Source organism: Stigmatopora argus, chromosome 12, assembly GCF_051989625.1.
Source record: "Stigmatopora argus isolate UIUO_Sarg chromosome 12, RoL_Sarg_1.0, whole genome shotgun sequence".
Lineage (NCBI taxonomy): Eukaryota > Metazoa > Chordata > Actinopteri > Syngnathiformes > Syngnathidae > Stigmatopora > Stigmatopora argus.
The window spans coordinates 2476699-2499296 of NC_135398.1; the positions used below are offsets into that span (position 1 = coordinate 2476699).

Genomic DNA, 22598 nt, shown 5'->3' on the forward strand with positions numbered 1-22598 from the left:
TTGGCGGATTTACAGACTGAAAAGAAACTAGAGTAACAATGCTATGATTCATACTGAATATTGAAAGTGTATTTATTTAGCGTTATGTATGTTATCATAAAACAATCCTTTGACCAAAATTTATTCTTTATTCTTAACATTCTGCCATTTTTGCAAAATGTTATATCGGTCAAACTCCACCGACACAAAATGGCTTATAAGTGACGACACTTGTTTTCCCGTTATCTCACAATTTTTGCGATCATGCATTTATAGATTCACTCGGTTTTTCAGTACATAGAGAAGAATCATCCACATAAGTATACTGCTTTAAGATGGCCGCCGTTTGCTAACATCGACTCCTTTTTGCATTAAGCACTCTACATGAATTTAACGGCATTTTACTTCTTGCCAGAACCAATCAGAAAACAAGATTATGTATTATTAGGACCGCACAAGGATTATTATAGAATAGTTCATGTTTACATTACGTGCATGTCAATTTTAAATAAAATAACGACACAAACATAGTCATTCACCACGAGATGTATTTATTGGAAAGAAATGTGATAAATCAGCTTTTCTTTTTACATGGTGTACATAATTCAGTACAGTAGATGGCATGATTGCCTTTTTAGAAATGTAGACCTAATTTCTGTCAACCTGTGTATGAATTTAAAAATAAATTTATTTATTTTTGTCGCAGAAAGAGTGAATGCCGACTTGAGAGCAAATTGAAGCAATTTATAACAATAGGGTTTATACAAAGGACACTAAAATAGCAGAAAGCCAACATTTCCTGTCTAATATTACAAAATGTTGGGGTGAGCCAAGGAGCTCCTCTCCTCCTTGTGATCTAAATTTAAATGTGTCCCAGCCTTAAAAGGTCCTGAGGGTGTCTTGTGCATTCTGCAGAGTGGCAGCATTATTTTTGGTCTGCGGACCACCGTCCTGTCCACTGACCCCCAGCCCCGCTTGCCGACCCTCCTTCTGGATTTGCTTGATACAAATATTATTCATAACTTTCTCCTTTGGTGAATTCCAGGAGACTTGGGTTAGGTAAGTCATCTATCTGACTTTTATTTATCAACAGGAGTTTGTATGTTTTCTTTGCTTGCTCGTGTCATAGGAATCAGCAGGTGACCTAGCAGCTATGTTATATTTATATATATGGCTCATACGCACTGTATGAAAATTATGAATACATTGCTATCATGCTGGCATGTGCTATTTTATTCAAAGAATAATTTTATGATTTATTCACACTAAAGTGCAATGATGGAGAAATGGGACAAAACTGAGAGCTTTATAAATATAATGCTCATGTAGGAGTTTGATGAATATTTATGAACAGGAACTGCAAGAGATAATTATGTTAATTATATTATAATAATTATTATTTGTGTAGGTTTCTCTTCAAGATGAATAGGAATAAAATGGGTCATTTTTTATGTTTACGTGCATTAGATTAAATCAATTTTTCTTAACATTCTGCCATTTTTTGTAGATTTGCTATGTAATTTTAAATATATTTTAAATATATATAATTAAAATTCTATTTATGATTGTAATTTTGTGAGCATATACAGTATAGTATTTTGAACAACAAGTAATGTTGTTTGCTAGATTTGATTGTTTTTTCTCAAACAGGCAATTATTTTTTTATGATGTAATTCTGTATTTTATATTAAATATTTTATTATACATACAGTTCAATGTTAGCTGGGATAGGCTTAAAATGAATGAGTGAATGTATGATTAAATAAATAATGCAAGCTATAAAATACATTGTACACTCATATTTTCTTGAACAAGCAATATTTATTATATTATATTAATTCAATGTTATATACATTTTTGTTTTATTCATTCATTCATTCCGAGTTTAAATCATTACGTTTTCTTCATTTTTTTTAAACTGTATTTTAGGTCAGGTGACAATATAGTATAGTTCAATGATTTTAAGATATTATTTTTTTTTTTTTTTTTTTCCAACCAATTCTCATGAATCAATGTATGAGGGTCATAAATCTGAGTTGGAGGGTCCTAAATCAAACGTTGTCGATCACAAAGCCGTCTTTGACGATCACCGCTTAATTTTGATGATGTGGCTTTCTTATTTCCAGAATTGAGTGACGTTTTGAAGACGTTACAAAGCGGCTCTCAAGATGTCCAAATCAGCGCAAGTGTCACAAAAGGAGGAGCAGCAGCTTCAGCTTCAGCATCGCAAGGAGCACCACCAAAAGGAGCTTTGCCACCACCACCATCATCATCATCATCGGGAGCACCGTCACTATGAGAGCAGCAGTCACTTGAGCGCCAAGTCGTCCGTCAGCAAGCAGTCCTTTTCCACTCAAAAGACTACCACCCGGCGGTAAGAGGGTCCGAAATATCTCCTTTTGAGCTGGATCAAAGGTTGTATGTGAAGGAACCGGCTATTTGAGCAAGAGCAATTTTTGGGTGAATTGGGAGTTAGCACAGTGCTGTCAAACCTGCAGCCGGGGGGCTGAAAACGGCCCGCTAGGGGGTCGACACTTGATAGCTCATTCATATTGTACGTACAGATTCAAATCATTTTATTGATTTTTTTAATCTTTGCTTATATGCAGTTACATTCGTTCTTTTGCCCCCTGCAGTCAAAATGGCGTTAACGAGGAACCCTTTAAATCACGTGTCAAAGTGGCGGCCCGGGGGCCAAATCTGGCCCGCTGCATCATTTTGTGTGGCCCGGGAAAGTAAATCATGAGTGCTGATTTTCTGTTTTAGGATCAAATTAAAATGAAGAGTATAGATGTATATTAAATTTCCTGATTTTTCCCCTTTTTGTAATTTTTTAACCATTTTTTCTGTGTTTTTAGTTAAAAAATCATTTAGTAAAATCTAAAAATATATATATATAAAAAAGCTAAAATAAACATTGTTTTAGATCTATAAAAAACTGAATATTCAGGGCTTTTAATCCAGTTCTTTTAATCCATTTATAAATTAAAAAAAATCTAAATATATCTAAAATGGTCCGGCCCACGTGAAATCGAGTTGATGTTAACGCGGCCCGCGAACCAACCCGAGTCTGACACCCCTGCTTTAAATGCTTCAAATCCAACAGGAAGTGCCCAAAAATCAATGACCGACGAACTAGATGAAGCCCTGGTCGTTTGTCTCCTTGTGCCTTGTCAGGGGTTTTTGCACTAACTTTTCAAATAGGTTTTAGAATTGAGTAGAGATTCTGGTGCCTGTAGATAGCTAGGATCGGCTCCGGCACCCCTCGTGCGTTACGGAAAATAAATGAATGAATGAAAGTTCAAAAAGAGGTTTTGGACGAATCTTAATGTATTTTTATGATTCAACGACTATCAGAAAAGCTGTCAATTAGTCGATTGGTGGGTAGACATAGCGGCTCTCCAAATGAAACCATAAGTCAAAAATGAGTTTGATACCCCTGATCTAGCCACAGTGCCAACATGTATTGTTGTGTCCTTGACACCGCAAGTGTGTCAGCGTCAAAGAGGTCAGGGAAGGAATTTGAGCCATGGGACAAAACTGCCAGATGCTCTTATGACCAGCTGGGCTATTTGCGAGGACTGACTAGGACACTTTTACCAAATGGCACTGAATGGACTCCCCTACCGTTTTAATTGGGATATTCACATGAAATCATTGGCTGTGTAAAATCACGTCATTTTCAGAGGATTGGAATTGACTAGATTAGATTAGAACTTTATTTCATCCCGTATTCGGGAAATTTCTTGGTTGCAGTAGCAAGACAGATACGAGACACACAAGCCATTGTAGACCTAGGTAAAAAAAATGGAGCCACACACAGTGGTTTTTAAAGTGTATTCGTTTAAAGTATTAACTCATAAGCCACACAACTCATTTGTAAAAAAAAAGGATTTATGATTGCTTTTTTTTTGTTTTTGTTACTTTGTTAAAATCACCCTTATTGGATCGGGGCTTGAAATTGGCAGATTCTCAAAATCAGCTGACTTGGAAAATATTTGGTTCGGACATGCTTAAATTGCTAGAAATGGCAGTGAAAATAATACAAATAATACATTAACATTATTCGAGTTATAGGTTGACTTTTGGCAGGGAAGGACAATTTTAAGTTCATTGATAGTCCTGTTTTGGGGTGTGGCAGGAAGTCTGATGCCTTACATCTTTACTTTTCAGTGTCAAAACGACTGTGAAGACTGAGAAAAAGGGTCTGGAGCAGGTGGTGAAGTCCCTGAGTCCGCTACCCAAGCGAGCCAAGCGTACCTATCTGGCTACCGACTTGGACAAGGAAGTCATCGGCTACGTGATTCCCATTTTCCGAGCCAAGTGAGTGCAAATCACCGTATGCCGCTCTTGAAAAAGTTGGGTAGATCTGGCTTTCAAGGGGAGCATCCTGGCTGAACCTCAAATATTTTTGGGATCCACACGCCTAAAAAGAGTACCGTATTTTCACAACTATAAGGCGCACATAAAAGTCTTAAATTTTCTCCAAAATAGACAGGGTACCTTATAATCCAGTGCGCTTTATATATGGACCAATACTAAAATTGTTATCACGATAAAATCAAATAGATCAGTCGATAGGGTACACCATCCTCTACAGCTCTCACAACTACGGCAAGCAGCCCCCGACTCTACTATTTTCCCCGTAGAAAAAGTACTGCGCAGTGACTGCTGGGATATATAGTTCTTTTGTCAATACACCCAATGGATTGTGGCCTGGCGATCGACATCAACACAGCTTTACGAAGCATGGAAGAGAGCGTTGGAATAGTTACTCTAGCTACTAGCTAGCTACTATTTGCGAATGGATTGTGGCCGCCTGGACGAACGTATAAAACTCAGCGTTTTCGATGACTCATTTGGACAATTGTTCAATTCGGACACAGAAAATGAGGACTTTGATGGATTTGTGGGTGTTGATGAAGCGAGTACATTATAAAATGGCTAAATAAAGTACAGTGGTACCTCGTCATACGACCGTTCGTCATATGGAATGCTCGTCTTACGGGGGAAATTTCAATCGAATAATTCGCCCGTGATGCGGTCAAAGTTTCGTCATGCGACCAAGCCAGGTTGCCATGGCATTTTTTTTGGCATATCTTTCGTGTATAACAATATTTACGAGCACCGGATGAGCTATTCAGACCAGGAAACGCACAACGCGCATGCGCGGTGAAAAGAGGGCTTTCTGGGTAATGAAGTATACTCGTGCTCGCAAAAGTATCCCCGGCAGCAACTCTATCATAGGCGCCGTTCGATGGGACGCGAACACAGATGCTACAAGCTAAAAGGAGCCGCTAGCCAGCGCCCCTGTAGCTCCCATGAGAAATCCGACTCGGATCGCTGCCGCCTGTGCGACGAGGAAACAGAGTCGTCTGAACACTTATGGCTCCGCTGTCCGGCCTTAATGACCGAACGCTACCATCGCGGCTTGGGCAACTCCCTGGATGAACTTATCCGTGTTCCAGTGGCAGCCCTAGCGCTGCTGAGGGTAATCCTCAGGCGCCTGAGGTGAAAAAGAAGAAGAAGAAGAAGAAGAAGAAGAAGATGAGCAGCGGGGCGATCGCTGATAAGACTGCTTGCTGCTCGTTGGCAAGTGGTCGTGCGTTCTCCGATTGTGAGGACATTTGTGTGCATCATTTTCGGAATATTTTGAAGGGAATAGTACGACAGCAAACAGCCCATCGATAGCGAACGTGAGGGTGGAGTGTTTGTTCTGTTTACGAGTGCGTTGTGTGGAGGGAAAAAAAAAAACGAAGCCCCTCTCCCCTCGGCGAAATCCGGCCAATTTTAGTTAGATTAAACACTTTATTTCTATTAAACCACTCGTTATTTATTACTTTGTCAATATATGGCGAATTATAAGAAATAAAACATTTTTTTTCAATCCAATATCCTGTTTCTGGTGTTTTTTTCAGAGAGTTGGAACGAATTAAATTGTTTCCCATTCATTTCAATGGGAAACTTTACCTCGAGTTACGAGTAACTTGTCATACGAGCTCAGTCCCGGAACGGATTAAGCTCGTATCTCGAGGTACCACTGTACAACCAAATTCAGTTTTGCTTCTGTTGCCTTTTTAAAAACGTGTTTTTAGCGTGTGGGTGTAGCGTGTATGTTTAAGCTGGTGTATGTTTGCCATGCCTGGCTGCGTCTATAAAAACGGTGCGTCCTTTGTGTGTGTCAAATACAGAAATAGCACTCGTTATTGACACTGCGGCTAAAATACGATGCGCCGTATAGTCGTGAAAATACGGTAGATCAAATCACCCCAACTCTTCGTGTCTGGTGTAAATTTTGATGTGTCAAAGTCTTTGAGAAATTTTCAATTGCAAAAAATGTTCCCTTCACCAAGCCACGAAGAAGTACGAGGTCTGATGGAGGCTCGCGAAGAAGACCTAACCGAGGAGGGCATCAACTACGTGGCCATGAGGAACCTGTTCGCCCGAGAGGCCAGTGTAGCCGTGGAGGAGGTCAGGGTGGAGAAGAAGAGCAGGACCATCCAAATCCGGGAGACCGCCGAGCGTATGGAACTAAACAGGACCGTGAGTAACCAACCCTTTGTTCCACCTTGAGGAATTTTGCATCTTTCACTAACCAAATCCCACTCCCAATGTGGGGCTGCAGTTGGAGGAGTGGACGGAATTCCGCAAAAAAATGAATCCAGATAGCTTAACGCACCCCCCGGAGATGACCACCAAGCCCCGGAGTCAGACTGTGTGGGAGGGCCAAACCATCAGGCTGAACTGCACCGTGGCAGGTTGGCCCAGACCAAGGATTGCCTGGTAATAAATGTATTTTTTCAACTTTCAAAAATCTAAAGAGAGATGGAATCTTGTCCAAGGGTATTCAAGTATATAATCAGGTATTCTTCTCCAAGTGACTCAATGCAAAACGAGTATACTCGTTGTGTTTATCATGAGATGTGTTGGAATACAAAATTGAAAGTGGGTCACAGGAGGAATTACCGGATTTTCTTCCATATAAGCCACCCCCACGTATAAGTCGCACCCTTATAAGTGCCTTAAAATCGTGGAATTTGACAATTTCTCTCGTATAAGCCTCCCCCTAATTCACAATTTTCATCTCCATATTCGTTGTTTTAATAGGGACTACAAATGTGTTATTTTGAAGGGAAACTTGAGAAAAATCATCGCATGTGGTATTTCTGAGATAATGCATAAATCAAAAGCACCCTTATAAGTGCCTTAAAATCGTGGAATTTTACAATTTCTCTCGTATAAGCCGCCCCCTGATTCACAATTTTCATCTCCGTATTCATTGTTTTAATAGGGACTGCAAATGTGTTATTTTGAAGGGAAAATCTTGAGAAAAACCATCGCATGTGGTATTTCTGAGATCATCTATAAATCAAAAGCACACTATTAAGGTTATTAAGTTAATAATTCATCCAGTAATGGTTGTTTTCTTACTGCAAAACTGAAAATAACCAAGAATTAGTAAATATTAATTTACCGACATCTACTGGCAAAATAGAGTAAAGCAACCCTGTAAATCTTGTGCGCATACAAGCCGCACCCTTGATTCAGTCGTCATTTTTTCCCCCAAATACGGCTTATATGCGAGAAAATATGGTAACTCCCAAAGGGGAACATTCAACAACGCCGGCTAAAGTCTTTTAGTTGTTTTTGTTAGCTTCAGCGGGTAGCTTACAGGCAAATTTTCCAACAGTTATATTTTAATCCCGTTTACCCTTGAGAACAACCCCATTAATTGGCCATGTTATTTGGCACTTGGTCGAAGCCGTCTTCAGTAAAATGTTTGGATTTAAACAACAGAATAGGCTTCCTAGCCAATGCCTTTTATGTGCTCAATTCACTCAGTGGTGCGTGCTTGTTTGTTTATTTTTTTCTTCTCATGCTGTGCGCAAGGTACAAAAACAATGTCCTGATTGATGCCGAAGCACGCTCGGAGAAGTACACCGTGGAGAGCATTTACAATATGCACTACCTGGAGATCAAGAAGTAGGTAATCAATCAAGCACAAAAATACACATTAGTGTTGCTGTCAGATGGAGGTCAATGTGTTTTTTTGTTTTTTTTTTGTTGCCCTTACCCGCAGTTGCGACTTCCTTGACACAGCTGCGTATTGCGTGTCGGCTCTCAACGTGAAAGGAGAAATGTCCTGCGTGGCCACCGTGGTTGTCAAACGTAAGTTTAGAAAAATAAAAATACTTTGTAATCTGATTATGTTTAATGAACAAAATCCCTTCTGTGCAATAATTTCAGGGTGTGCAATATCAATGTGAAATATCTTAGAGTCTAAGATATTGCACATTGATATTGCACACTACAATAAATAAATAAATAAAAATATTGCACAGTCTAAGACTTAGACTGTGCAATATTTTAGAATATGTGACTTTTTAAATGACTTATTTATGTTTTTATTGAAACACACTTTGTGAAGTAGCACCGCTAATTTCGTTATACGCAACTGTTGTATAATGACAATAAAGGCTTTTGATTAATTTGAACTGGAGCAAAACTGCTCCCGTAAAGTACTCAAAACACACATTCATCATTCATCAAATCCATAATTAAATGCGTAAAAAAAAAAAAAAAGGTTTCATCACTAAAACGAGTAAAGAAGAAATGAAAAATGCAGGCTTTAAAGTGTCTTTTATACAAGATGACTCATTTTTTTTCTCTGCAGGTTTCCAGGACGAGGAAAGGGATCTGATCGTGAGCCAACCCCGTGAGTCAATCCAAGTATAACAGCTTCGATTCACACGCCTCACACAGAATTTCCGTGTGATGGGAAATAATTCATTGACACGCCGAACGAGGTCGACGTTTTAGTTTGTCTCCTGTTACGCAGGCGGCTTCTGTTTGGAGCACGGCGTCACGTTCAAGACGACCATCTTAGACAAATTCCAGGTCGCCTTCGGTTGCGAGGGCGAGACGCTCAGCCTGGGTTGCACCGTCATCGTTTATCCCAACGTCAAGAACTACAAGCCCGAAGTGGCGTGGTACAGAAACGGTGAGTCGGGTCAACCATCACTGTGACATTTTCCCACCAATCTGAAATCTTCCAATTTCCCTTCCACTCAGGTGTGCCCTTAAAGGCATCGCAATGGGTGCACACTCAGTGGGCGGGGCAACGCGCCACCCTCACCCTGATTCACCTCAACAAGGAAGACGAGGGCATGTACACCATGCGGGTCATCACCAAGTCGGGCTATGACTCATATTCCGCCTATGTGTTTGTCAGAGGTATGTCTTCTTTATATTTTTGTATATATATATATATATATTTATATATATATATATATATATACACATACATATACGTATACATACACACATACACATATACACATACACATATACATATATACACATACACACATATACACATACACACATATACATGTACACACATACACACATACACACGTACACACATATACACACATACACACATACACACATACACACATATACACGTATACACATATACACACATACACACATATACACATACACATATACACGTATACACGTACACACGTACACACATATACACATATACACACACACACATACACACATACACATACAGATATACATATACAACGTTCAGGTTTTGCAGCTGCGTTGCAAATAAAAGATTGTTTTGAAGTATTCGGGAGAGATTGTGTGCGAAATTGGACTTTTTATTCTAAAGGTACTTGATGGGGTTTAGGTCAGGGTTCTGTCTAATTCTACTTCATAAAACTCATCCAAGTGTGCCTTTGGTCGTAGAGAAATACTTTACTCAAGATTTTGGCGTATTTCTTTAATCATTTTTCAGTTAATCTGTGAATCTATGTTCATTTCTTTTTCAAACTATGGCAGCGGTGTCCAATTTTTTTTGTCCAAGTGCCAAATTAGGTTACTTTTTTGATAAATGTATTTATGTAAAACAAAATAGTTTCCTATCCTGATTGGAAATAACGGAGAGGCCAAAAAAGTGAGAAATGTAACAGAATGCCATCTGAATTTAAGGTTATTTTACGGGCCACATTCAACGATATTGTCAAAATTTGCTGCGGGCCAATCAAAACTGGGCAGTGGACCGTCTTTTGGACACCACTTGACCTCAGGAATTTTGGTGCTTGTTTCTCACCTAACATCATTCATCTAGCTATCTATTCATTCTTTTTAAACAGATGCCGAGGTGGAGTTAGAGGGGGTCCCCGTGGCCCCCCTGGATGTCCGCTGCCATGATGTCAACAAAGACTACGTGGTGGTGACTTGGAAGCAGCCCGCCATGGAGGGCAGCAGCCCCATCTTGGGCTACTACGTCGACAGGTCGCTCAGCCCCTCCCCTTATCCCCTCCACTCCTAAACCTCTAAAACACCTGTGTCAAAGTGGCGGCCCGGGGGCCAAATCTGGCCCACCGCATCATTTTGTGTGGCCCGGGAAAGTAAATCATGAGTGCCGACTTTCAGTTTTAGGATCATATTAAAATGAAGAGTATAGATGTATATTACATTTCCTGATTTTCCCCCTTTTAAATCAATAATTGTCATTTTTTAATCCATTTTTTCTGTGATTTTAGTTCAAAAATCATTTTGTAAAATCTAAAAATATATAAAAAAAGATCAAATAAACATTGTTTTAGATCTTTAAAAAACTGAATATTCAGGTCTTTTAATCCAGTTCTTTTAATCAATTTATAAAAAAAAATCTAAATATTATATCTAAAATGGTCCGGCCCACATGAAATCAAGTTGACCTTAAAGCGGCCCGTGAACCAACCCGAGTCTGACACCCTTGCTCTAAAACCAAACTGGTGTCTTTTGGCAGGTGCGAGGTGGGGACCAACCACTGGGCGCAATGCAACGACACCCCGGTCAAGTACGCCCGCTTCCCCGTCACGGGGCTGGTGGAGGGGCGCTCCTACGTTTTCAGGGTGACCGCCCTCAACAAGGCGGGGGTGAGCCGGGCGTCACGCATCTCCGAGGCGGTGGTCGCCATGGATCCCTTCGACAGGGCCCGTCTGCTCGGTGAGATTCGACACGGGAGCTACCGAGGCAACCGAGTAGACTTCCAGGAATTAACGCGGGTCTTTTTTTTCCCCCATTTCTGCAGGGCCTTCTGCTCCGTGGACTGGGATGATCAAGTTCACAGAGGAGGATCACACTGGTAAAAAAAAAAAAAAAAATCTTCTGTTCAGGCCATTTGTTTTTGTTCTTGTGGTATGATTACTTTTAGTCTGTTTTGGAATAAGGCTGATTTAAATATGGGACACGCCAAGAGATGTGGTGACTTTATGGATCTACTTTGTATGTATATTTTGATTAGCCTGTCAATAGATCTTCTATTATCATGTGCTTTCCAGTCGGAGTGGTCCCAGGAGAACCCACTGATGTGGTGGTCACCGAGGCAACGAAGAGCTACGTGGTGCTTGCATGGAAGCCCCCCATCCAAAGGGGTCATGAAGGAGTCATGTATTACATTGAGAAGGTGAGAAGTGCAGGATAAATCATTGTCCTCGGAGGGATGAGGATGGTCGTGAGTTTTGAGTGAAAAATAATCGATTTTATAGCGGTTACCTCAATCGAAATAGTTGTAGCGCTACAAAATGAAAAAAAAAAATCGGTTTTAACCGAACAAATGATGTCGTAGAATTGAGATCAGATGAAAATGACGTCAGAATCTTTTATCTATTCATTGATCCGTGATCCGTAGGTTGGGTTAGGTTAGGTTATAACTTTATTTCATCCCGTATTCGGGAAATTTCTTGGCTGCGGTAGAAAGACAGACACAAGACACACAATACATTGTAGATCTAGCTAAAAAAACTGGAGCCACATACAGGAAGTCCACAAGGTAACTGAGTTGTAAGTTGAATTCGTGAAACTTTTTGAGGAAAAAAAAAACAGTCTTGCAAATCTTCCTTATATCCGCTTGATTACAAAATTCTTTTGACAAAAAAACCCTGCAAAAATAGTTGCGAATACTGTTTATTAAGCTAAAATTGTATCGAGAGTAGCTATTGAATGTGTTGCTGTATGCTCCAGTGCGTTTCAGGCTCCGACACGTGGCAGAGGGTGAACACCAGCATGCCCGTCAAGTCCCCTCGCTTCGCCTTGTTCGATCTGTCCGAAGGTAAATCCTACAGCTTCCGTGTACGCTGCTGTAACTCTGCGGGCGTGGGCGAGGCCTCCCAAACCACAGCCGACATCACCGTCGGAGACGTGCTCGGTAAGTCCTGCTTCAACTCGCAACCAATATTCGAGTGAGCGACATTGTCATTATTTAATTGGCAGACCTGCCTTCATCTCCGGGCACACCCGTGGCCACCAGGAACACCAGCACCTCCGTGGTGGTCTCCTGGGGGGCCTCCAAGGATGTCAAGAACCTGGTGGGCTACTACATTGAGTACAGAGTGGTGGGCAGCGACGTCTGGTTCCCATGCAACAACAGGCCCGTGAAACAAACAAGGTAAAACCCTTTGACAATGGCAATGAACAAAAAGGGCAGAGGCGTCCATACTTTTTGCCTGCTGCAAATGATGAAAATATCATTGAAAATAGCCTGCACAAGAAGCTTGAGTTCAGTCACTTAAAAAAAGACCTATCCCTTAGCTCAGATGTCAAAACCTAACAACACGTTATCAAATGTAGAATTTTTGGAGTGGGTATGTTTTGTTAAATCTGTCCGTCACGATTCTGCGCATCATTTTCAGGTTCGTGTGTCATGGTCTCACCACCGAGACCACATGCGAGTTTCGGGTGAAGGCGGTCAACGCCGCCGGCTACAGCCTGAGCTCCACCCCTTCGCAGCCGGAGCTGGTGCGGGCGGCCATTTGTGAGTCTTTAATCCTATTTTGGTGTTTTTCCTCACTTACCATCTTTGCTCGTAGTATATTCGCCGGTGCTAAATTCCAATTCATGTGCATTGATGTAGCATGTTAGTTCATTGTTAACCTGCAATAATAGTTTTGGGGGAACTGTTCGCATTAGTCTATAATCCTTATAAAGCATGATTTATGGGTGTGTGAGTGTATGTTAAGATTCTCTCGCTACGTTTGTCCAAACCGTGCAACGTAGAGAGTTGAATTTTTTTTACGGTGGCCAGAAACGGCTGTCGGATAATAATAGATCCTAATAATTGCATTTCTTCACCTTCAATGAGTGTGTAAACTCAATCTTTTATTTGTTAAACACCCTTTTTTTTTTAATAGCGCAACAATCTAAACAAGCTTGTACAAAAAAATCCAACAACTTATAACGGCATTAAAAATGTATGCCATATCATTTATAAAGGTGTTATGGGGTCATATTGAAATTGAATAGAGAGTTTGAATTTTACAACAAAGCTGCAATATTCCAAAAATATTCCCCTCTTGATATGAAAGCCTTTATACAGTTGTTGTTTTTAAAGTATAAGGTAAAATGGTGGTGTCTAAGTGGTCGTGTAGTAAAGAATAGATCCATAATTGAAAATAAATGAATATCAATGCGCAACACATTTCAGCCGTCCCTGCAATGCCGACCGGTGTGCGCTTGCTGGAAGCTGACAAGGACACCATGGTGATTGGTTGGAGCGAACCGGCCAATACTGGAGGAGCTGACATCAGAGGCTACTTTGTGGACTACAGGACTGTGAAGGGACACGTGGTCAGCAAGTGGCATGAGCTCAACCTCCAGGCGTTGACCACCACCTCCTATAAGGTGACCTCAAATCCAAAATGTTACGCCGGGGTGTCCTAGGAGACAAACTCCTAGGGTTGCTCTGAAAAAAAATGGAAGGACACCCCTGTCCTACATTTTTTTCTCTTTTTAGCGGTAAACTCATCTTCATCTGTTCCTTCTTAGGTTGAGAACTTGAAGGAGAATGTAGTTTACCAGTTCCAGGTACGTGCCATGAACATGGCAGGCGTGAGTGATGGTTCGGTGCCCAGTTCAGCCGTGGAGTGCAAGGAGTGGACCCTCACTGTCCCAGGTAGCATAAAAGTACTTCAAAATTGCTTTGGATAGCAAGAAAAATTGGGGTGTCGGGTTTTGGAAGATTTTTTGGGGGGAAAAAGTTGACTAAAACTCATTTCCCTCAATGTTTGATGTTTCTGAAAGTACATACTGAAGACCAATTCTTTGTCAGAAAGTGTATTTGATTACCAAAAGATTAAAATAAATAAATAAAATTTAAATGCATATTTTGGATTTTTGATAAACTTAACAAAAATTGATGTTTTAGGGTCAATTAGGACTTCATTTTGTCTATAATGTTCTTAAATGCACCATAATAAAATGAAGAAAAATTGGTTAAATAGGAAGCTGTTAAAATATCTGTTTTTAAAGAAAACTATTTAGCTTAAAAAAACTACATAACAGGCTGTTAGAGAGGAATAAAAACATTTAAAGTCGCAGGCCCAGCCAAACTTGGAAAAAAGTGTGACTTATAGTCCAAAAAATACGGTACATTAAATAATTTAATTGTCTTTTCTTTTTAGAAAAGATGCACATTATATCAATTGAAGGTCAAACTATACTAAACGTGTTTTAAAATGCATGTTGGCTTGCTTTCTTCCCCAAGGTCCTCCCGTTGGTCTTCACGTTCTGGAGGTCCGGGACTCCTCCATGGTGGTGCTGTGGGAGGGGCCTTCATTTGATGGTCGCTCTCCGGTCAACGGCTACTATTTGGACATCAAGGAGGCCTCGGCTGGGGAAGAATGCTGGACGGCCGTCCACGAGAAGGCCAACGAGTCCAAGTTTATCAAAGTGAGAAGCGCTGGGATGCATTTGGAAACGAAACAAGAACCTCCTCCTTACTGGTGTTGTCGATTTCAGGTGAGCGGATTACAGGCCGCGAAGTCCTACGCCTTCCGTGTCCGTGCTCAAAACATCGCAGGTGTTGGGGATCCCTCCGCGGTCTTGGGCCCCATCTTAGCCGAGAGTCGACCTGGTGAGTCCGAGTCACTCGATTTTGTGGAACTACTGATACCGAGTCTTGATCCCATACGTCGGATATGTATTTAGTCTTGGGGAAATAGCACATCCAAAGGTTTTCCCAAACAGATATTAGAGGATTTTTAGTGAAAACCATTTTTTTGCTAATCAGTTCCAGTCACATGATCAGATCGGGCTCATTTCTCGCTGTACACTAAAAACGCAATTGGACTTTGAACAAACGCAAACATAGAAAATGAAGTAATCCTCGAGCATTTTCTTAGGCACCAAAGAGATCTACGTGGACGTAGACGACGACGGCGTGATTTCCATGATCTTCGAGTGCTCTGAGATGAGTGAGGGCTGCGAGTTTGTCTGGTCCAAGAACTACGAGGCCATAACGGACACCTCCGCATTGACCATCGTTAATGAGAAGGGCAGGTTGGTGTCAATTAGGATCGATCCACCTCCTGGTTTGGCTACTCAAGCCTCCAAAATTATGCTCAAGTAAAGAGAACAAGTGTGGGAAACTGTACTCGTGGTGTAAATGTGGCTTAAAATCCCCCCATCACCGATTTACACACTAATTAAACGATAGAATCTTGTCAGAGTATTCAAAAATAAACAATTAAGACACACAAAGATCCTTAACTATTGAAAAAAAATGAAAGTTACATTGTAGATTCGCGTTCTTAAAAACTTTAATAGAAGAGAATGTAATACTTGTTGTTTTTATCAAGTGATGTGTTGTACCATAAGATGGGCCCCAGCTGAAAATTAATATTGGATCTACTTAATTATTAATTATATAATATATTATGTTTATAATTAGAATTTTTAAATTAATTTTATAATTATAATTATTAATTATATAATCATGTACATATATTTCAGCAACATTCTTATTTATTTTTTATTAACTTATTTATTACCTATTTGTTTATGTCTAAAATGTCTTTTCCTGTGTCTGTATTCTCACCCTCTTGCTACTGTGACAGTGAAATTTCCCGAATACGGGATGAATAAAGTAATCTAATCTAATCTAATAAATATTTTACATTTACGACCCTTGACTCTACAAGCCAGCATGGCAATTATGAAACAAAAATGTTATCACCTGAAATTAAAAGCAGGAATTCTTTACTAGTGCACTTTAGCAAAAACGCGACTAAAAACCCTTGTTGTTTTAATTCCCATGTCATTGTTAACTATAGCAGCTAGCCCCCATGCTAACCATCTAACGTGGTATATTTAACTGCACTTTACCCCAAAAAAACAACCCAACTCAACAATTTTCAGTCAAATTCTGGGATCAAAACAAGAAAATAGGCCAACCAGTTGGTCAGATGAAAAAAAAAGAGTCTTTTAGTGTTTGTTTTATACAATTTGGGAACTTTTAAGTTTTTAACATGATGTGCCATTCTTCATATTGCAGGTCCAGGGCCATCTTTAATAAACCATCCCTGGACGATCTGGGGATTTTCTCCTGCGTGGTCACCAACATGGAAGGCATCTCGTCCAGCTACGAGCTCACTGAGGAAGGTGGGCCGCGTCCCAAACGCTGGGCGTGTGGACACAAACACACATACACACACACATATTTTGTAATTGATACACACGTCACAGCTGCCAGGAAAATGTGAAGTGGCACCACGCGCTATGCAGAAAACGCTGAGGTCGTCACAATCCAACCTTTGTTCTTGTGTTGCTGTTGTTGTTGTTAGGCTTGATGCGTCTGCTGGATATCAGCCACGACCACAAGTTCCCCGGTGAGTGCACCATTTCATCGTCAATGTCACACCTGTTGTACTTTTGTTTTTAGCACAGCAAAATTCCTACACAATTTAACTGGCTATTTATAAGTCGTATTTATTTGTGTTTTTCATTTCTTTCTTGGCTAGTTTTTTTTAACACATCTTTTTATATATTTGTAGTCTTATCTGTTTTTTTTAAAGGGTCTTTTTATTTGTTTTTACATTGGAATTTATTTAGTTTTTGCTTTTTTGGGTGAGAAAATTATTTTATTATTTTCAATCGAGTTATGAATTTATGGATGTTATTTTGTTTTCCTTTATTTTTATTTAGATTTCATTCGAGGCCATTTATTTGTGGTGATTTTGTTCACATTATTTTTCTAACTAATTTTAGGATCAGAAGATAACCATTTTTTATTCATTCATTTGTTGCATTGTCCAATATTGTCATTATCATAATTAGCGTTATGATTTTTTATGATAGTATAACCTCCTTAAATATTATTAAAACATAAAAAAATAAAATACTAGTCTTCCCTCGATTATCACGACTTCACTTATCGCAAATTCACTTTTTAGCGATTTTTTTTCTGCTATTAATTATTTAAAAATATATATATTTTTAAGTTCATAAAAATGTGAAAATCCACACTGAAACACGCAAGCGGAAGCCACTCCCCTTTATTTCCCATTATTTTTCTAGCCAATTTGAGGATCCGAAGCACTGAAAAAAAATAGTTATAATAGGGGTGACCCTACTTTGCTATTTTTCAATTATTGCAGCCATGTTTGGTCCTCATTAACCACGATATTTGAGGGATTACTCTATTTAGAATGAACTAAAGTGAGTCTTGTCTTTTGCTTGCACTCAGTTATTCCATTTAAGAATGAAATGGCCATGGAATTACAAGAAAAGGGCCGCGTACGCTTCTGGACTCAAGTGGAGAAGTTCAGCAAGGATTGTCAAGTGGAGTATGTTTTTAACAATGCCATCATTCAACAAGGAGAGGTAGTCTTTGTGTACTTTTTCCCCATTTTCTTACACAAACTAACTTTGTTGTTTGTATTTCTATTTTTTAGAAATATACCATGAACTTTGACAAGAGCACAGGAATCATCGAAATGTTCATGGACTCCCTGGAAGTCATGGACGAAGGGACGTTCACCTTCAATTTGGTGGACGGAAAAGCAAAGGGCACCACCAGTCTGGTGCTCATCGGAGATGGTACGGTAGAACAAGAATGGAATAAATATGGATGAAGATATCATGTGAAATTTGGTTTTTTTTTCTGTGTTCAGAGTTTAGGGCGTTGCAGAAGAAGTCCCAGTTTGAGAGGGCAGAATGGATCAGAAAACAAGGTAAAAATAGATAAATAAATAAATAGCACTCCTTCGATCCCTTTTTTTTTTACATTTACTCCTTCAAATTGGTGTTAGGGAAGTGATTTTTTTTACATTATTATCACAAGATTAAAGTCGTTTTGTTCGCGGACTTTTGTCGACGTAAGGTCGGTGTCAAATTTTTTTTTATTTCTTTGATTCCTGTTGATAAAGCGGTACTCGGTCGTTTGGTCGCCCGGAAGGTTATTGATAATTACCATTTAAATCGTTGCTCAAATTCCCTAAATACAAACTGCGAATTATTATTTAGTCATACTTAATGCCCTATTAATTATTAGGCTAAAGAAAAGCTCCAAAGACCGGCGACCAAACGACTGCACATGGATAAAATTTGGGTGAAAATTACTTTTTATTGTCAATTGAGGAATGAGAAGATTTTCTGACGGTGGTGCGCTTCGTATCCTCTATCCGCAGGTCCTCACTTCATCGAGTACCTGGGCTTCGCCGTCACCCCGGAGTGCGACGTACTGCTACAATGCACAGTAAGCGCTAAAATGACTGGCGACGAAGGGGGGAATTTTCCCATAACACGTACGCATTTCTCCTCGCAGGTAGGAAACATGAAGGAGGAGACCCAGATCATCTGGTACAAGGACAGCATCCCCATCGGCGAGCGAGACGAGGCCGCCCAGAAGCTGGAGAAGAAGGACGGCGTACTGACCTTTGACATCGGAAAGGTCGGATTCGCGCAAAATTAGCGTTCATTTTGTCCCGTTTTGTTTATGATATTGAGATGTCTTTCTAACGTTCACTTTTAGATTTCCAAGAAAGATGTGGGAATTTATGAAGTGTACCTAAAAGATGAAAGAGGGCAGGACAAGAGCAGGTTCGATATGACCGATGAAGGTAAGCGAGTGTTTGGCAATTTAAATGCATTTGGGGGTGTCTAAACTTTTTCAATCGAGGGCTGATTTCAGGAAAAAAAATCAAAAAATGCCAGGGCTCAACTTGTTTTTAAATTTTATTTACCGTATTTTCACGACTATAAGGCGCACTTAAAAGTCTTAAATTTCTTCCAAAATAGACAGGGCGCCTTATAATCCAGTGTGCTTTATATATGGAAAAAAAATTAAAATGTGTCATTCATTGAGGGTGCGCCTTATAATGCGGTGCGCCTTATAGTTGTGAAAAATACGGTAATTGGTTACCACTATCAGCGATAGATGTTCAATCCATTTTGACGTGTATTTATGTGTAAATATATTTAGATGGGCACTTTTGACCTGTGTAATCTAGAAGCTCTAAATTAAAGCAGTTAATCAAAAGACAAACAGTGAAGAAAAAAAATTAAAATCAGATTTTGATTGTTGGTTGATTTTTTTCATTTTTTTTATGTTGTATTTTTTAGTCATTTTTGATATTTGTGTATTTTCTATCAGATTTGTATCATTTTATGTACTATATTTGCTTTTCTTTTTAATGATGATAAAAGGCAGTCTTTCCTATAATATTTTGGGGATTATTTTGTTTATACTGTATTGGTAAATAGACATTTTTAATTTTTTTTCCCAAAAATTTAATTAAACTTGTATATCCTTGTCTCTTCCCCTGTTTTCAGGTTACCAGACTGTCATGAATGAGCTCTTTAGAGTGATTGGTGAGTCTTTTAAACTACACACACCAACTTTTATGGTATGTTTACAAACAAAGTTTATATTGGAGTATACCAAGTACCAATTGTTTTTTTTCCCGCTTTCTGACTTCCCACAGTTTATGTTGGATTTTTTTTTTAGGCTGGAGTTATTATGAAAAACTGCCTTTCTTAGCTTATCCGTTTTACTTTTATCACTAGAACACGTGTCAAAGTGGTGGCCCGGGGGCCAAATCTGGCCCGCCGCATCATTTTGTGTGGCACGGGAAAATAAATGATGAGTGCCGACTTTCGGTTTTAGGATCAAATTAAAATGAAGAGAATAGATGTATATTAAATTTCCAGAGTTTCCCCCTTTTAAATCAATAATTGTCATTTTTTAATCCATTTTTTCTGTGTTTTTAGTTCAAAAATCATTTTGTAAAATCTAAAAATATATTTAAAAAAAGCTCAAATAAACATTGTTTTAGATTTATAAAAAAACTGAATATTCAGGGATTTTAATCCAGTTCTTTTAATCCATGTATTAAAAAATATATCTAAATATTATATCTAAAATGGTCCGGCCCACCTGAAATCAAGTCGAAAACCAACCCGAGTCTGACACTCCTGCACTAGAAGCTGTGTTTTTTTCCCTTATTTCTGCTGGGGAAAAACCCCTCGTAAAACTGCTATTTATACACCAGTGCGACTTTTTTTCTTCTCCTCTCTCTTTATTGTGTATTCTTTGGCCGGCGCGACTTATACTCCCAAAAAAATCCGGTCAAACGTCTCGTATTGTTTATTTTCCTCCCTCGCAGCCAACTCCTCCTCTCAAATCCAAGTCACCAGCACAGAACACGGCATCATCCTCTCCTCCGATGTCACGTACTATCACGAGGACCAGCGCGTCACCTGGCTTCACAAGTACGTTCGGGTTACAAAACGGGAGAATAAAACCACAATTACCCCAATATTTTCGGACTCAGTGTGAGCATCCTTTTTTTCTGGTCCTTTCCCAACTCAGGGACGCCAAGATTTCCGCTTCGGACCGCGTGAAGGCGGGCGTAACGGGCGAGCAGCTGTGGCTCAAAATCAACGAGCCCACCGAGAAGGACAAGGGCAAATACACCGTTGATCTGTTTGACGGAAAAGATGGCGTCAAGCGGGTGGTTGAGCTCTCTGGGCAAGGTGACTTTTTTTGTGTGTTTGTTTTCATTTACAATTTAAAATCATTTCATATACTAAATGTGTGTTTATTATTCTCTCGTGCAGCCTGGGAGGAAGCATTTGAGGAATTCCAGAGGCTTAAGTGAGTAAATAAATTCATGATTGAGTGCAAATAAATGCTTCCAGGTGGCCTGAACTGAAAAAAAAAAAATCCCGGCTTTTTTAGTGCATTTTCTGCCTCTTTAAACATGCTATTTTTATCCTTTTTGATGTATTTTCTCTTTATTTTTGTCTCTTTCTCTAGGGCGGCAGCCATCGCCGAAAGAAGTAAGTTAATCTTACGTAAAATGATGTTTTTTTTCTTCTCCTTTTAATAATGCGCATGTGTTATAGTTGCAAACATTTAGGCCATGCCACCCTATGAATAAGTTCACATAAATCCATACTTTGATTCATACCGCTTTCTCAATTTATCATCAATTGGCTGGGATAGGCTCCAGCACCCCCCGCAACCCTTGTGAGGATAAGTGGTTCAAAAAAATGAATGAATGACAGATCTCATCTCATTTTCTAAACCAATTTATCTTAACTAGGCTTGCGGGGGGTGCTGGAGCGTTGGGGTCCACCCTAAATTGGTGCCTGGCCAATTCAGGGCACAAGGAGACGAACAACCAATCGCAGCTAGGGGCAATTTAGTCTTGAACCAGCTCTTTCAACACTTTATTTCCTGCCCTGCGATTGGCTGGCCCGAAGTCAGTTGGCACCCCCCGCCACCCTAGCGAGGATAAAGCGGTTCAGAAAAATGAGACGAGAGACACTTTATTTCCCTTCCATTAGTAATGTAAACAAAAAAATGATGCCGTCCTTCGAGCGGGAAGGAAAAACGCACCATGTAGCACGTAGCATAACAAATGCTAAACTACTTGTCCCGTTATTTCCTCGGTGTTTAGATCGCGCCCGTGTCATTGGAGGACTCCCCGACGTGGTTGCAATCCAAGAGGGCAAGGTAAACTCGCATCTCTTCTTTCATAACAAAGCATCGCCATTGACCTCTTGACCTCCAACCAGTCTCTTAACCTGACCGGCAACGTGTGGGGCGAGCCCACGCCCGAGGTGAGCTGGACCAAAAACGAGCGGGAGTTAGTGGCCAACGAGCGCTACGTGCTCAAGTTCGAGCACGGCAAGTACGCCAGCATCGCCATCGACGCCGTCACCCGCTCCGACTCGGGCAAGTACGCGCTGGTGGTGCGCAACAAGTACGGCGCAGAGGCCGGACAGTTCACGGTCAGCGTGTACAACCCGGAGGATGACGAAAAGGAATAGGAGAAAAAATAGGGGGCGGAGTCAAGTGTGGGTTGATTGACAGCAAGCAATGGAGTGTTTTTTTAGTGTCTGTGTTTGAGTCACCTTTGAAAACAGGTTGGTACACGCAGACTGGAAAGAATAAAGTAAGTGCTGATATCATCATCCATTGTTTGTTTTGTCGTTGATCCAATGTGACACAAAGCGTGGGGTGGCCAGCCTCTCACACGTGGGCAAAAATCATTTCCATGGAATTTGAAAGGCAATCAAAACTCGATCATAAAAACCCATAAAATGCTCATAAGTCATGATTTCTTTCTTTGTCATTTGGTGTTGTTGTCAAGTTTTAGGGAATTGAATATATATGTTTTCTTTTTTGGGACTTATTAATCTGTACCTCGAATATTCGATGTTCCCAATAGTTGTTTTTTTTTCTAAATAATTATTTTCAAAATAATTTATTCCCCCCACACATTTAATTCCTGCCCACATCCATTCATATTTTCCATAAAATATTTTTA

The 22598-nt window shown here is 39.9% G+C and overlaps 1 protein-coding gene across 1 annotated transcript; it reads left to right on the forward strand.

Annotated features, from left to right (window-relative positions):
• Window positions 1–22: 22 nt before the first annotated feature.
• On the forward strand, window positions 23–22242 carry myom1a (myomesin 1a (skelemin)). The gene is made up of 37 exons (XM_077614306.1): window positions 23–1038; window positions 2106–2353; window positions 4153–4302; window positions 6333–6522; window positions 6605–6762; window positions 7870–7962; window positions 8060–8148; window positions 8654–8695; window positions 8819–8980; window positions 9052–9213; window positions 10152–10293; window positions 10793–10992; window positions 11078–11131; window positions 11328–11452; window positions 12010–12193; window positions 12259–12433; window positions 12678–12799; window positions 13469–13665; window positions 13810–13936; window positions 14528–14712; window positions 14782–14896; window positions 15165–15321; window positions 16316–16422; window positions 16605–16649; window positions 17507–17643; window positions 17715–17859; window positions 17934–17993; window positions 18450–18517; window positions 18587–18712; window positions 18794–18881; window positions 19594–19632; window positions 20427–20532; window positions 20633–20796; window positions 20881–20917; window positions 21080–21102; window positions 21726–21781; window positions 21844–22242. The coding sequence occupies exons 2-37, from the start codon at window positions 2148–2150 to the stop codon at window positions 22096–22098; spliced, it is 4491 nt and encodes a 1496-aa protein (XP_077470432.1). The 5' UTR covers window positions 23–1038; window positions 2106–2147; the 3' UTR covers window positions 22099–22242.
• Window positions 22243–22598: the final 356 nt, after the last annotated feature.

Bases quoted from the DNA above. Each gene is read 5' to 3' on its own strand.
- myom1a (XM_077614306.1), top strand. From the start codon at position 2,148: ATGTCCAAATCAGCGCAAGTGTCACAAAAGGAGGAGCAGCAGCTTCAG. The intron at 2,354-4,152 runs GTAAGAGGGTCC...TTTACTTTTCAG, and splicing joins CAAAAGACTACCACCCGGCG to TGTCAAAACGACTGTGAAGA. The intron at 20,797-20,880 runs GTGACTTTTTTT...TCTCTCGTGCAG, and splicing joins GGTTGAGCTCTCTGGGCAAG to CCTGGGAGGAAGCATTTGAG.